Below are 16,071 nucleotides of genomic sequence, written 5' to 3' on the forward strand. Positions count from 1 at the left end.
ATATGACACTGCTGTGACACTGCAAGCTCAAAACAGGGAATGTTATTCAAACACATGTATTCCAGTTGGATAAATACGACTTCCCTGAAACCTATGACCCTACGCCAAGCAACAACAAAACAACTTCTAGCCTGATACAGCCAAGCTAGACTGCTACTGTTAGAATAGCGCAAACCAATACAACTGTGAACCCCAAAGACACGGCAGCCATTTAAAGAAAGCCTACACTATGCCCCTACACTAGTCCAGTAGCAAAAGCCCTGTCAACACATTAGATATCAAACCCTTTGAAACGGTATAAGCTCGCACACAGTTCCCATATGCAATCGAAAGGAATTTATTGGGAGGGAGATCAGGATCTTCTCAGCACAGGAGGGATCTCTTTTCCTGAAAACAAAGAAAGAAAAGCAGCACCTCAGGCCCAGCCCATGAAAACAAAGGGATTCAATTAACTGTGAATGTGACTTTACATTAGTGACTATTTCACAAGAGGCCTGCTGCCCCCTTTTGGTAGCTGGTGGAAAAGCAGTCTACATTTTTTTCCAAGAATTTCCCCCCACTCTTGTAGTTATAATTTGCAGGGCAAACCAAGGCTCTGACACTTAGTAGTCCTAATGGTTTGATGATATGTCATGGCATGACATAATATCTCACACTCTTTGTCAAATACAAGAGTATGCTCAGACAACGAGCATTGTGAACTATCTTATTTCCTGGTTAAGGACCATTACAGTACACAGCATCAACATTCAACTATGAGCCAAGCTACTACTTGTCTTAATGCAAATATGCCCCCTCGCCCCTCGGGAGGGGAAAATCCACAGTGCTGGCTGGGCTTAAACACAAGCGGCCGATGTTATTAGTTAGGCCGGGTGTTTGACCTTGTGGGACGAGGATGGGACTGCCAAGCCACGAAGAGTGTGGTAAGTGCAATGAGGGAGATAAGAGATTGACACGTTAAAGTTACAAGTCGGACGCATCGTCGCTATAGCCTTAAGGGGCGGGGGGGGGGGGGGGGGGGGTGCAGGTTGCAGCCTCCATGGGATGACATCTCCTTTCGTGACCCGACAGATGTTGAAACACGACAGAGGAGAACAATGTAGTCTACTCCAGTTTATCCCTCATGACGTGATCAAATGTAGTTAAACTTTCAGCCAGTAGCGCTGTGATGTCTGGTTGGGAGAGTGGATGGATCCATGTCTCCAAGACATCAATCTGGTTGGGGGAGTGGATGGAAACATGTCTCCAAGACAACAATCTGGTTGGGGTAGTGGATGGAACTATATCTCCAAGACATCAATCTGGTTGGGAGAGTGGATGGAACCATGTCTCCAAGACAACAATCTGGTTGGGGGAGTGGATGGAACCATGTCTCCAAGACAACAATCTGGTTGGGGGAGTGGATGGAAACATGTCTCCAAGACAACAATCTGGTTGGGGTAGTGGATGGAACTATATCTCCAAGACATCAATCTGGTTGGGGTAGTGGATGGAACTATGTCTCCAAGACAACAATCTGGTTGGGGGAGTGGATGGAACCATGTCTCCAAGACAACAATCTGATCCAATAAGGAAAAATAGCCAACAAGTGCTCAGCATATGCGGAAATGCATTCCAGGTGAAGCTGGTTGAGAGAATGCCAAGAGTGGGCCCGTAACTCTAATGAACTTATCCTCTGCAACAGAGGTAACTCTAGAGCCCCCTTTCCTGTGTCGGCTCCTCATAAGAGCCAGTTCCATCATAGCGCTTGATGGTTTTGGCATTGCCCTTGAAGAAACTTTCAAAGTTCTTGACATTTTCGGAATGTCTTAAAGTAATGATCGTTTCTCTTTGCTTATTTGAGCTGTACTTGCCATAATATGCACTTGGTCATTTACCAAATAGGGGAACCTTCTGTATACCACCCTACCTTGTCATAACACAACTTATTGGCTCAAACAAATTAAGAAGGAAAGAAATTCCACAAATGTACTTTTAACAAGGCACACCTATTAATTGAAATGCATTCCAGGTGACTACCTCATGAAGCTGGTTGAGAGAATGCCAAAAGTATGCAAAGCTGTAAAGGCAAAGGGTGGCAAATATTGTTTAACACTATTTTTGGTCACTACATGATTCCATATGTGTTATTTCATAGTTTTGATGTCTTCACTATTATTCTACAATGTAGAAAACAGTCAAAATAAAGAAAAACCCTGGAATTAGTAGGTGTGTCCAAACTTTTGACTGGTACTGTACATCCAATCAAACATATATATTCATTAAGGATTGGTGAGAAGGAGAATATGGGTGTTAGAGTGCTTATTACGAGGAGACCTTGTTTTTGTTCATGACACCACTGATTCTAGAACAGAATGGACATGACCCATCTCTGCCTGACAACAGAACATACAGAATTCTCTGGCATCGTCATGACACCACTGATTCTAGAACAGAATGGACATGACCCATCTCTGCCTGACAACAGAACATACAGAATTCTCTGGCATCGTCATGTCAGCCACTGATCCCAGAACAGTGACTGGCATTGTCGTGCAAGCATTAGTCAATGAGTTGACGTTGACTAGCAAAATTTGGTCTGTAAAATTGTCTATATCAAAAGCAGATATTTAATTAACATTGCATAATAAATGGATTCACATACAAGGCATAAAACAAGTTATAAGACAATATTGATATTACAAAGTACACTTCCAGGCATATAGATCCTAAGGTTAACGTAGAATACAAAGTATGAACAAAGATATACCTATTAGGCCAGAGGCCCGAGAAGCCTAGGAAATGAAAATTGATCATAAACCTTCCTCCATTGACTGTATATAGGAAAGAGAGAGAGAGAACAAAGGCATTTCATTCCATTTATAACATCTGAAGGTGTAACCTTTCAACCCAAAACCAACCACCATTGACCAATCAAACGATACCAAGTTAACAATAACTTAAAAGCTCCCAGGCCCAATCTCCACAGGTTGTCACAATATCTAACGGCTTGTCTGGGAGATAAGAAGATTATAAATAAGTCAGAATTCATAACAGGAACCCTAAAACCCCTTTGCGTAGACTAACTCAAAGAGTTCTCCCAGATACAGATACAAGTAACCACAGAGATCCTCCATCCATATAGACAGCTTCAGGGTCCTCTGTAGAGGACACGTTTCCGATAGACACCAGATATGGTATTGTAGTATTCTGTAATAATAGTCAGTCCTCTGGATACTGTAACAGAGAGATTCCCCTCAGAGAGGGAAGGGCTGACTAGTCCTTGGGCATTGTCCTTTAGTTCCTGGACCGTTTGCCATGCAACACCAGGTGTCAGAGACCACATAAATTAGGACCTACAGGATTACCTAAGCTTGCAACAGGAAATGGAGGGTGAAGAAGGATGGCTTTTTCCTCTCTCTCACCTAAGACGGATTTCTTTTTCAGCAGGATTTTTTTCTCTCCGTCTTCTGTTTTTTTTGTTGTTGTTTGTTATAGAAACCTAATCTGTGGTGAGACCTCTCATTCCCTATGAAGGGCGTAAGGGTTAGGTGAGTCCAAGTTTGAAGGAGGAGAGGGTGAAATGTCTCTCATTTTGAGGCCTGGAGGTCCATCCGCAAGGAGACTGCAATCAATCTCCCCAGCTCAACTCTGCTTCTCTTCATCACATCCGAGCAACAAGTCACGCGCGAACGACTCTGAGTATGTGGTGGCCATGTTTGATTTCTGATGGAGACAACCAAGAGGGTTTCCGACGGCAGAAAAAAGGATACCAGAGAAGAGACTTCAAAATGCATACTTGGATGCATAGTGGATTTCTGATGAGGTATTGAGACAATATGGGCATGAGCGTGGATAATATGCATGCCAGTGTCATTTCGTGTTCATTGAACCGTATGTAGATAACACACAATGGATTACGAGACCCTCCCTTTTCAAATGAAATCACTTTTTACCTACGAATTATACAAACTATGATTCCTGAACTAAAAACAATGGACACAGTGTAAAGCCTTCTCTTCTCATAGCATTGCCTAATGCCACTGTCTAAAGTCCTGCTTTCCCTTACAGAGAAGAACGCTTCCTTTGATCAGCAAATTGTGTTTGAGGTACTCTCTGTTCTTGAATGATCTGGACCACTGAAGTGGAAACTGAATTTTCTGGCGGTGCCCAAAGCTTTTTTCAGAGAAAGTAGAGAGAGGGAGGAATCGAGTGAGTAGATGAGATGAGGAAACGAGGGAGGAAACGAGAAAGGAAACGAGAGAGGAAATGAGGGAGGTCACAAGAGAGGAAATGAGGGAGGAAACGAGAGAGGAAATGAGGGAGGAGACGAGAGAGGAGACGAGAGAGGAAACGAGGGAGGGTGTCAAGAGAGGAAACGAGGGAGGGGTCAAGAGAGGAAACGAGGGAGGAGTCAAGAGAGGAAACGAGGGAGGGGCCAAGAGAGGAAACGAGGGAGGAGTCGAGAGAGGAAACGAGGGAGGAGACAAGAGAGGAAACGAGGGAGGAGTCGAGAGGAAACGAGGGAGGAACCAAATCAAAATTAAGTGGAAATGACAGGAAGTGGGGGAAGTGTGAGAAATCTAAAACTACAGCCCAATTGCTCCTGACATCCTTCTGACCAGAGTAATGGAAGTCTTTGGACGGTACAATAACAGACCATCTCTCAAATACAACAGCTCTCAACACGACTGGGAACTCAACTCGGAGGCCTATGTTATCAACCTGAACAATGGGGGGGGTTTCTCCGCCTTGGGAAAAAGTGAACACGTTCATGTATTAGGAGCGTAAGCAGTCTCACTTAATGTCAAAAAAAAAATGGCCGACGTAACACTTCTTTGTGGGGAGAATGTCACGGGGTTACTGATAACAACAGGTCGAATGTCGCTGCCAATCAGAGCGAAACGCAGAACGAAAAAAAAAGCACAGCTCCTTGTAGGGCGTCGACGTCTTCACGCGGCTGCTTCCTCGTTCTAATGTAAATTGCCCATTAACTACTGTCCTTGGCAAACTGTTTAATTCGCCGGGCTTGATCATCGTTTGATTGGATAAGTGCACACTTTCATATTCATGCATATTCATATTCATTCACTCACTTCAAATGTATGTGAATTAATTAGGATTGCCTTCCTGTGTCCTCACCAGCTATAAATAACAAACAGCCAGTGGTTTCCCATTCTGGGCCCTTTAATGTCGCTTGCGAGGGAAGGACTTGGTATTTTTTTGGGGTAGGATACATGGTTCAGAATGCCACGCAACATCAGTAGACCCCTGGAGATTAGTTTGGTACAGCTGTCCAATCAGAATGCTGCTTACTGATACGGAATTCCTTTGCATTTAAATGCATCTAAAGTAGCTTTGTGTCAACTGAGACTTGTTAAGTAAAGCTAACTAGCTTTGTGTCAACTGAGTCTTGTTACATAAAGCTAACTAGCATTGTGTCAACTGAGTCTTGTTAAGTAAAGCTAACTAGCTTTGTGTCAACTGAGACTTGTTACATAAAGCTAACTAGCTTTGTGTCAACTGAGACTTGTTACATAAAGCTAACTAGCTTTGTGTCAACTGAGACTTGTTACATAAAGCTAACTAGCTTTGTGTCAACTGAGTCTTGTTAAGTAAAGCTAACTAGCTTTGTGTCAACTGAGTCTTGTTACATAAAGCTAACTAGCTTTGTGTCAACTGAGTCTTGTTAAGTAAAGCTAACTAGCTTTGTGTCAACTGAGTCTTGTAACATAAAGCTAACTAGCATTGTGTCAACTGAGTCTTGTTACATAAAGCTAACTAGCTTTGTGTCAACTGAGTCTTGATACATAAAGCTAACTAGCATTGTGTCAACTGAGTCTTGTTACATAAAGCTAACTAGCTTTGTGTCAACTGAGACTTGTTAAGTAAAGCTAACTAGCATTGTGTCAACTGAGACTTGTTACATAAAGCTAACTAGCATTGTGTCAACTGAGACTTGTTACATAAAGCTAACTAGCTTTGTGTCAACTGAGTCTTGATACATAAAGCTAACTAGCATTGTGTCAACTGAGTCTTGTTACATAAAGCTAACTAGCTTTGTGTCAACTGAGACTTGTTAAGTAAAGCTAACTAGCTTTGTGTCAACTGAGTATTGTTACATAAAGCTAACTAGCATTGTGTCAACTGAGACTTGTTAAGTAAACCTAACTAGCTTTGTGTCAACTGAGACTTGTTAGGTAAAGCTAACTAGCTTTGTGTCAACTGAGTCTTGTTAAGTAAAGCTAACTAGCATTGTGTCAACTGAGTCTTGTTACATAAAGCTAACTAGCATTGTGTCAACTGAGACTTGTTAAGTAAAGCTAACTAGCTTTGTGTCAACTGAGTCTTGTTAAGTAAAGCTAACTAGCTTTGTGTCAACTGAGACTTGTTAAGTAAAGCTAACTTGCTTTGTGTCAACTGAGTCTTGTTACATAAAGCTAACTAGCATTGTGTCAACTGAGACTTGTTACATAAAGCTAACTAGCATTGTGTCAACTGAGACTTGTTAAGTAAAGCTAACTAGCTTTGTGTCAACTGAGTCTTGTTACATAAAGCTAACTAGCATTGTGTCAACTGAGTCTTGTTACATAAAGCTAACTAGCTTTGTGTCAACTGAGACTTGTTACATAAAGCTAACTAGCTTTGTGTCAACTGAGTCTTGTTACTCAAAGCTAACTAGCTTTGTGTCAACTGAGACTTGTTACATAAAGCTAACTAGCATTGTGTCAACTGAGTCTTGTTACTCAAAGCTAACTAGCATTGTGTCAACTGAGTCTTGTTACATAAAGCTAACTAGCATTGTGTCAACTGAGTCTTGTTACATAAAGCTAACTAGCTTTGTGTCAACTGAGTCTTGTTACTCAAAGCTAACTAGCATTGTGTCAACTGAGTCTTGTTACTCAAAGCTAACTAGCATTGTGTCAACTGAGACTTGTTACATAAAGCTAACTAGCTTTGTGTCAACTGAGTCTTGATACATAAAGCTAACTAGCATTGTGTCAACTGAGTCTTGTTACATAAAGCTAACTAGCTTTGTGTCAACTGAGACTTGTTAAGTAAAGCTAACTAGCATTGTGTCAACTGAGTCTTGTTACATAAAGCTAACTAGCATTGTGTCAACTGAGTCTTGTTACTCAAAGCTAACTAGCTTTGTGTCAACTGAGTCTTGTTACATAAAGCTAACTATCATTGTGTCAACTGAGTCTTGTTACTCAAAGCTAACTAGCTTTGTGTCAACTGAGTCTTGTTACTCAAAGCTAACTAGCTTTGTGTCAACTGAGTCTTGTTACTCAAAGCTAACTAGCTTTGTGTCAACTGAGACTTGTTAAGTAAAGCTAACTAGCATTGTGTCAACTGAGTCTTGTTACTCAAAGCTAACTTGGACAAGAACCTGATTAGGAGACACTTCTCGGGAACATCAGACACAAATAAGTCTCACACGCACACGGAGACACGCACCCACACAAGAGCACACACTCACACGTCGATAATTGCATACTGCATGATAAGAAACCTTGGGTAATCCTCCCCTATAAGCATTTTGAGATATACAATATGGATGATGTATGACTGGTGCACATTGAGATATACAATATTGATGTTGCATGATTGGTGCATTTTGGTGGACGTGAGAGCCTGTTCACAGTGTGTGTGTGTCTATATACTAGCCAAGTCTAAATCTACCACACTACCCACTCTAGGGACACCGGCAGGCCCTCTCGCATACCAATTAGCATTGAAAGAAAAAGGAGATTCAGGTATTTTGTTTACCCCCCCCCCCCCCCCCCCCCAAAAAAAAAAAAATACTTTGATATCTGCTCTTGGTGCGCAAGCTCACAGTTTAAAGTGGAACAGACAGCGGCATTCTCACACATCACGGTTGAAGGAAAATCCTTGTTGGAAACTGTATGTCTATGAATTCAAATGAGTGTGGATAGAGCCTGTGGTGAGAGTACTTGTCGAATAGCGAGGGAGATTTTGACAATGGAACCCGGGAAACCAATGATTAGGCTGGGATATCTGCTTTGTGTTTGAAATTTTGAGGAAGAGACTAGCTATTTTTATTGAGCCCCTGGGGTGCCACATTTTGTTCTGGCCCAGCGTTAACACGCCTGCTTCAACTAATTCACCTATTTTCTAGCCCAGCACTAGCTGATTCCACTAATCAACTAATCACCAAAGCCTTTGATTAGTGCTGGGCTAGAACAACAACAAAAAAATACGCTTGAGGACCCAAAGTATTTCTAACATCAAACTCCTATAACATCAGTGAGATGTTTAACACAGTTTCAACATACCACGGCTTCATCCTCAGATAGAGCATGCTCCTCATCCTGGACGGGAGAGAGTTTCGCCTGGACTTCATCCACGGTAATACTGTGGCAGGCAAACAAACAGGGGAGAAAAGGGGTTAAAAACAATGAGGGAGGGAGGCAGGAAGGAAAGAAGGGAGAGAGGGAAGGAAGGAAGGAAGTAAGGAAGTAAGGGAGAGAGGGAAGGAAGGAAGGAAGGAAGGAAGGAAGGAAGGAAGGAAGGAAGGAAGGAAGGAAGGAAGGAAGGAAGGAAGGAAGGAAGGAAGGAAGGAAGGAAGAGAGGAAGGGAGAGAGGGAAGGAGGGAAGGAGGGGAGTGAGTGAGTGAGTGAGTGAGTGAGGGAGGGAGGGAGGGAGGGAGGGAGGGAGGGAGGGAGGGAGGGAGGGAGGGAGGGAGGGAGGGAGGGAGGGAGGGAGGGAGGGAGGGAGCTAGAAGAAAAGTAAAGAAAGAGAGAAATAAAGAATGAAAGGAAAGAAGGAAAGCAAATAAGAAAGAAAGCAGGAAGATGGGAGACATCGAGATGGGGATCCAATATTATGTGCATTGATACAGTACTGATTGACAATTCCAAACAGACACAGATACTGTGGAATAGATGGAGGGAAAGCTACAGAGCCAGATTCCTGTGTGTGATTCTCTTACTCTGGCTGGAGAAGAGGTGGGTGTCTAGCTTGGAGTGGAGCTCTCTGTTATACTCTACAGTGGCGCAGGGTGATTATCCCACTCTCTCTCTTCACAGCATCCCAACCTTTGATCAACTCTCCATGTCAAGGCCTCCACTAAGAGATGGCCATTGGATAAAGGAGAGAGGAGGCTTCCTGAAAGGGTGCATGTCTCTCCAATTTCAAAGTCAGTTGTTGCAACCCCTTGTGCAGCTTTAGTAAATGTGAGGTTGCCACTAGAAGGAGAAAACATTTTGAAAGTCTATTGCTGACGCATTCCATGGCCACGCATGAAAGTCCTAACAGTGAGTAGTGATATGTATCTTTCAGAGGGCACAAAGCCACGCACTCACTCATTTAAACAATCTCTCAGTCTTTCACTCACTCACAGACACACACAACCCTCTCTTGAGTGAACACTTAGCTCCCTCTGCCAGGTGTCTACACTGTTTCAGGGGCAGGGGTGTCAAACTCATTTTTCCTCGGGGCCGCATTTGGGTCTTCGCCGAGGTCCAGAGAGCCACCGTACTTAAAATGTGTTGTATTTCCTCGCCGCCAAATATGTGCTAAAATTTGCTCCTTGACTGTCTAGATTTCATTTGAGTGACTGTTAGCTGTTAGCAATCTGGATTATAAGAGATAATACATGCCCATTATCATTTCTACACAGGGTATAGTGTCTTACAGTAGATCAGGTTATCTACTACAGGAAACATGGAGGGTATAGTGACGTAGGTCAGGTGATCTACTACAGGAAACATGGAGGGTATAGTGTCGTAGGTCAGGTGATCTACTACGGGAAACATGGGGGGGTATAGTGACGTAGGTCAGGTTATCTACTACAGGAAACCTGGAGGGTACATTGTAGTAGGTCAGGTTATCTACTACAGGAAACATGGAGGGTATAGTGACGTAGGTCAGGTTATCTACTACAGGAAACATGGAGGGTATAGTGACGTAGTTCAGGTTATCTACTACAGGAAACATGGAGGGTACATTGTAGTAGGTCAGGTTATCTACTACAGGAAACATGGAGGGTATAGTGACGTAGGTCAGGTTATCTACTACAGGAAACATGGAGGGTATAGTGACGTAGTTCAGGTTATCTACTACAGGAAACATGGAGGGTACATTGTAGTAGGTCAGGTTATCTACTACAGGAAACATGGAGGGTATAGTGACGTAGGTCAGGTGATCTACTACAGGAAACATGGAGGATATAGTGTCGTAGGTCAGGTGATCTACTACAGGAAACATGGAGGGTATAGTGACGTAGGTCAGGTTACCTACTACAGGAAACATGGAGGGTATAGTCTCTTAATGTAGGTCAGGTTATCTACTACAGGAAACATGGAGGGTATAGTGTCGTAGGTCAGGTGATCTACTACAGTAAACATGGAGGGTATAGTGACGTAGGTCAGGTGATCTACTACAGGAAACATGGAGGGTATAGTGTCGTAGGTCAGGTGATCTACTACAGGAAACATGGAGGGTATAGTGTCGTAGGTCAGGTGATCTACTACAGGAAACATGGAGGGTATAGTGTCGTAGATCAGGTTATATACTGCTGGCGATCTGGCCTCAGTCCCAATCGCAGGGGACTACGGGAGGTTATCTTCAATCAGAGAAAATGTGACCGTGTGTGAACGAACACGCACAGACGACACACAATACACACAGACAAAGGGGGAGGGGGTCAAAACCACAACCCGTTGCTGTGCCGTGGTTTGTTTCCAGTAGCATTTGTTACACACTATTTATAAGCAGCACTACAGGTACCAGTTAATCCTGCACTGGGCTGCCAGCTGTCGGCACTGGGACTCGTTTGTGTGTGTGGTACTTATGAAGGCTTAGGGCAACATAACACAGAGAAGCAGAAACCCACCCAGGAGCCTACGATACATGTTTAGACAACGCTAAGACAACGCTAAGACGACGTTTAGAAGAAGAAGAAGACCAAGTTAAGCATGTTTCTTATCTTATATGATATGGCATTACCATGTCGAAACCAAAAGAAAGATGTCCATGAATCTAAAGCCTTCCTATTGGAGGGAGCCTTTATGCTGGGGGGGGGGAATCTAAAGCCTTCCTATTGGAGGGAGCCTTTATGCTGGGGGGGAATCTAAAGCCTTCCTATTGGAGGGAGCCTTTATGCTGGGGGGGGGGGGGGGGGGAATCTAAAGCCTTCCTATTGGAGGGAGCCTTTATGCTGGGGGGGGGGGGGGGGGGGGGGGGGAATCTAAAGCCTTCCTATTGGAGAGAGCCTTTATGTTGGGGGGGGGGCTTCTGAGACTTCATTTTTTTACATTTTATTACATTCCTATTTATTTCAGAGGGGGAATCAAAGTTCTTAAGAAGACAATAGTGATTATTAACGATAACGGAATAAATAAATAACACACATGAGATCCGCCTATAAATAGGGTGCAATTATCGCTGAATTTGCATATAATGATATATTCCTATCAAAAGGATTAAGAAAAGTGTAGCGTTTCAGGGTGACTAATTAGCAACAAAGAGACAACCTATTTTTTTTTTAAATTTTTATTTTTGTATTTTTTACAAGAGTCCAGAACGTGCATACTAACAGCATTTCGAGTCGGTACGTGGAAAACTGTGCTAGTATCAAGGTACATCATGCGCAAAAGCAATCTAAATTGCGCTTGGCACCGGGGCATGTTGAGAGCTACCCCCCTCGAGCCCAGAATCCACAATGACGGATTGACTGAAACAAATATCTGACTGATAAACAAGCGGAATATATTTTAGCTTAGTAATGTGTTTGTTTTAAGCTGAGCTCCCTGAACATCAGCGATGGGGAGGGGACAGACGCAGGCTGAATAACGGTGAACATCAAGAGGCTCAGGAAGTCATTAACCACCGCGCCACTAGCTAAAAAAAAAAGCTGCGCAAGCATTTCCTTCTGATGCGGCCATATGTTTTATAGCATGTTTAGTTTACAATCCCGGGGCCACCCTCTCCCGGAGAATATGCCTAGTTAGCTTGCACAGTATTGATTTCTTTCAGAGGCAGTGGTGGGGGTGGGGGGGGGGGGGGGAATGTGGGTGGATGAGGAAAGGGAGATAACAGGCTCATTGGAAACTCGGTTGATTTTTCTGCAAGCCTGTGAGGAAATGTTAACATCTCACTGGGAAGCAAAACTGTAGCCATTCTCCATGAAGCAGACAGAGGAGGTTAAACACATCCCACAGCAGACAGAGGAGGTTAAACACAGCCCACAGCAGACAGAGGAGTTTAAACACAGCCCACAGCAGACAGAGGAGGTTAAACACAGCCGACAGCAGACAGACAGACAGAGGAGGTTAAACACAGCCCACAGCAGACAGAGGAGGTTAAACACAGCCGACAGTAGACAGACAGTGGAGGTTAAACACAGCCCACAGCAGACAGAGGAGGTTAAACACAGCCCACAGCAGACAGACAGTGGAGGTTAAACACAGCCCACAGCAAACAGAGGAGGTTAAACACAGCCCACAGCAGACAGACAGAGGAGGTTAACCACAGCCCACAGCAGACAGAGGAGGTTAAACACTGCCCACAGCAGACAGACAGAGGAGGTTAAACACAGCCGACAGCAGACAGACAGAGGAGGTTAAACACAGCCCACAGCAGACAGAGGAGGTTAAACACAGCCCACAGCAGACAGAGGAGGTTAAACACAGCCGACAGCAGACAGACAGACAGAGGAGGTTAAACACAGCCCACAGCAGACAGACAGAGGAGGTTAAACACAGCCCACAGCAAACAGAGGAGGTTAAACACAGCCCACAGCAGACAGAGGAGGTTAAACACAGCCGACAGCAGACAGACAGAGGAGGTTAAACACAGCCCACAGCAGACAGAGGAGGTTAAACACAGCCCACAGCAGACAGACAGAGGAGGTTAAACACAGCCCACAGCAAACAGAGGAGGTTAAACACAGCCCACAGCAGACAGACAGAGGAGGTTAAACACAGCCCACAGCAGACAGAGGAGGTTAAACACTGCCCACAGCAGACAGACAGAGGAGGTTAAACACAGCCGACAGCAGACAGACAGAGGAGGTAAAACACAGCCCACAGCAGACAGAGGAGGTTAAACACAGCCCACAGCAGACAGAGGAGGTTAAACACAGCCCACAGCAGACAGAGGAGGTTAAACACAGCCCACAGCAGACAGAGGAGGTTAAACACAGCCCACAGCAGACAGAGAAGGTTAAACACTGCCCACAGCAGACAGACAGAGGAGGTTAAACACAGCCCACAGCAGACAGACAGAGGAGGTTAAACACAGCCCACAGCAGAGAGCTAGAAGTCTCGCTGGGCGAAAACGGGTCAGTCGAAGCCTTTGAGGCGTCAGATTATGCAACGCAAACAAGGCAATGCTTCCCGGTGCCGAGGGAGCACAACCGACACAAGGTGGGATGGTTGAGAGGGGGGGGATGTTCATGGAGCACAACCGACACAAGGTGGGATGGTTGAGAGGGGGGGGATGTTCATGGAGCACAACCGACACAAGGTGGGATGGTTGAGAGGGGGGGGATGTTCATGGAGACAACCGACACAAGGTGGGATGGTTGAGAGGGGGGGGATGTTCATGGAGCACAACCGACACAAGGTGGGATGGTTGAGAGGGGGGGGATGTTCATGGAGCACAACCGACACAAGGTGGGATGGTTGAGAGGGGGGGGATGTTCATGGAGCACAACCGACACAAGGTGGGATGGTTGAGAGGGGGGGGATGTTCATGGAGACAACCGACACAAGGTGGGATGGTTGAGAGGGGGGGGATGTTCATGGAGCACAACCGACACAAGGTGGGATGGTTGAGAGGGGGGGGATGTTCATGGAGCACAACCGACACAAGGTGGGATGGTTGAGAGGGGGGGGATGTTCATGGAGCACAACCGACACAAGGTGGGATGGTTGAGAGGGAGGGGGGTGTTCATGGAGCACAACCGACACAAGGTGGGATGGTTGAGAGGGGGGGGATGTTCATGGAGACAACCGACACAAGGTGGGATGGTTGAGAGGGGGGGGATGTTCATGGAGCACAACCGACACAAGGTGGGATGGTTGAGAGGGGGGGGATGTTCATGGAGACAACCGACACAAGGTGGGATGGTTGAGAGGGAGGGGGATGTTCATGGAGCACAACCGACACAAGGTGGGATGGTTGAGAGGGAGGGGGGTGTTCATGGAGCACAACCGACACAAGGTGGGATGGTTGAGAGGGAGGGGGGTGTTCATGGAGCACAACCGACACAAGGTGGGATGGTTGAGCGGGGGGGGATGTTCATGGAGACAAACGACACAAGGTGGGATGGTTGAGCGGGAGGGGATGTTCATGGAGCACAACCGACACAAGGTGGGATGGTTGAGAGGGAGGGGGGTGTTCATGGAGCACAACCGACACAAGGTGGGATGGTTGAGAGGGAGGGGGGTGTTCATGGAGCACAACCGACACAAGGTGGGATGGTTGAGCGGGGGGGGATGTTCATGGAGCACAACCGACACAAGATGGGATGGTTGAGAGGGGGGGGGATGTTCATGGAGCACAACCGACACAAGGTGGGATGGTTGAGAGGGAGGGGGATGTTCATGGAGCACAACCGACACAAGGTGGGATGGTTGAGCGGGGGGGGATGTTCATGGAGCACAACCGACACAAGGTGGGATGGTTGAGCGGGAGGGGATGTTCATGGAGACAAACGACACAAGGTGGGATGGTTGAGGGGGGGGGGGGGGGGGGGGGGGATGTTCATGGAGCACAACTGACACAAGGTGGGATGGTTGAGCGGGGGGGGGGATGTTCATGGAGCACAACCGACACAAGGTGGGATGGTTGAGCGGGAGGGGGGGATGTTCATGGAGACAAACGACACAAGGTGGGATGGTTGAGCGTGAGGGGATGTTCATGGAGACCAACGACACTCACCGACAGAGTTGGGAGACGAAAGAACGGGAGGAGGAGACGCATTCCAAGATGAATGAGACCTATGAGTTAACCATTTTTCTTACTGACCGCTACGAAAGAGGTACAATCAATCATTGACTCGAAGATAGACAAAGGCAAGATATTATCTAAATTTAATACAGTTGGTCGGCAGTTATGATTCGTTAGCTAGCCTTGAACACCATATTAGTCTAATAAGATCATCCTGATAGGTGAGGTATCTTAATCAACCTGATAAAATATGCAAAGTTTATTCAGAAGGAAGCATTTGAGAACGGTAATTCTAATTGAGAAAACTTCTGTGTGTGTATATATGCTAAAGTAAAATTCATCAATGCATGGTAACTAGTTAAAACATTAAAACAACACATGTGAGATCTAGCTTATGATTAGCCCATGGTATTTACAGATAGGCAAACCCCCATGCTTCAGAATATATATTTATAAAAACACTACGCAGCATCATTTGGGCCACAGGTGAACATGCTTATGAAGATAGCAAGTTCAAACCCCCGAGCTGACAAGGTACAAATCTGTCGTTCTGCCCCTGAACAAGGCAGTTAACCCACTGTTCCTAGGCCGTCATTGAAAATAAGAATTTGTTCTTAACCGACTTTCCTAGTTAAATGAAGGTAAAAATAAATTGCTAATATACTGTAGACCATAGGCTATATGCATGGGCCACCATATTAAAATCATTTTAACATCATTTTCACCAATATGTTAATTAGTCCCATTTCTGGAGATGGAAATTATATTTTAGACGGTGCCAGTAGAATGTTAGTAGTAGAATGTAATTGAACTTTGAACTCTTTGTACATAAAATGTCTCCGGCAGAGACAAAAAAGGAAACCTCCCCCTCTGTGACTTTTTCCCCCTCCACTGCTACAAAAATTTCCAGAGGAAACACTGCAAGTAACCTTGGTAACACTGCATGTTTGGTAGTATATATATACAGTGAATGTAAAAGCGAGGTTCTTTACCTTCCATCTCTATTGCTGTCCAACTCTTTGAAAACGCTGATTGGAGACTCAGGCCTATAGTGACTCGTGGGACCTGTGAACACAACACACAACAATGCAGGGTTACTGTGAAATCACCTGATAACGTTCCAGGCTACATAGTTGTGAACTGTGAAATCACCTGATAACATTCCAGGCT

The 16,071-nt window shown here is 45.1% G+C and overlaps 1 protein-coding gene across 2 annotated transcripts in view; it reads right to left on the reverse strand.

Moving 5' to 3' along the window:
• Nucleotides 1-16,071, reverse strand: part of LOC110500776 (glucosidase 2 subunit beta) — a 274,702-nt gene that overhangs the window by 227,941 nt on the left and 30,690 nt on the right. For both annotated transcript variants that reach the window (XM_036958295.2, XM_090214914.1), the window contains exons 7-8: nucleotides 15,894-15,966; nucleotides 8,280-8,358 (exon numbers count right to left, since the gene is read on the reverse strand). In XM_036958295.2, the coding sequence (XP_036814190.2) occupies nucleotides 8,280-8,358; nucleotides 15,894-15,966 (152 nt within the window). The remainder of the gene's footprint in view (nucleotides 1-8,279; nucleotides 8,359-15,893; nucleotides 15,967-16,071) is intronic.

This window comes from Oncorhynchus mykiss, chromosome 21, assembly GCF_057628025.1.
Source record: "Oncorhynchus mykiss isolate SJ-2025 chromosome 21, ASM5762802v1, whole genome shotgun sequence".
Lineage (NCBI taxonomy): Eukaryota > Metazoa > Chordata > Actinopteri > Salmoniformes > Salmonidae > Oncorhynchus > Oncorhynchus mykiss.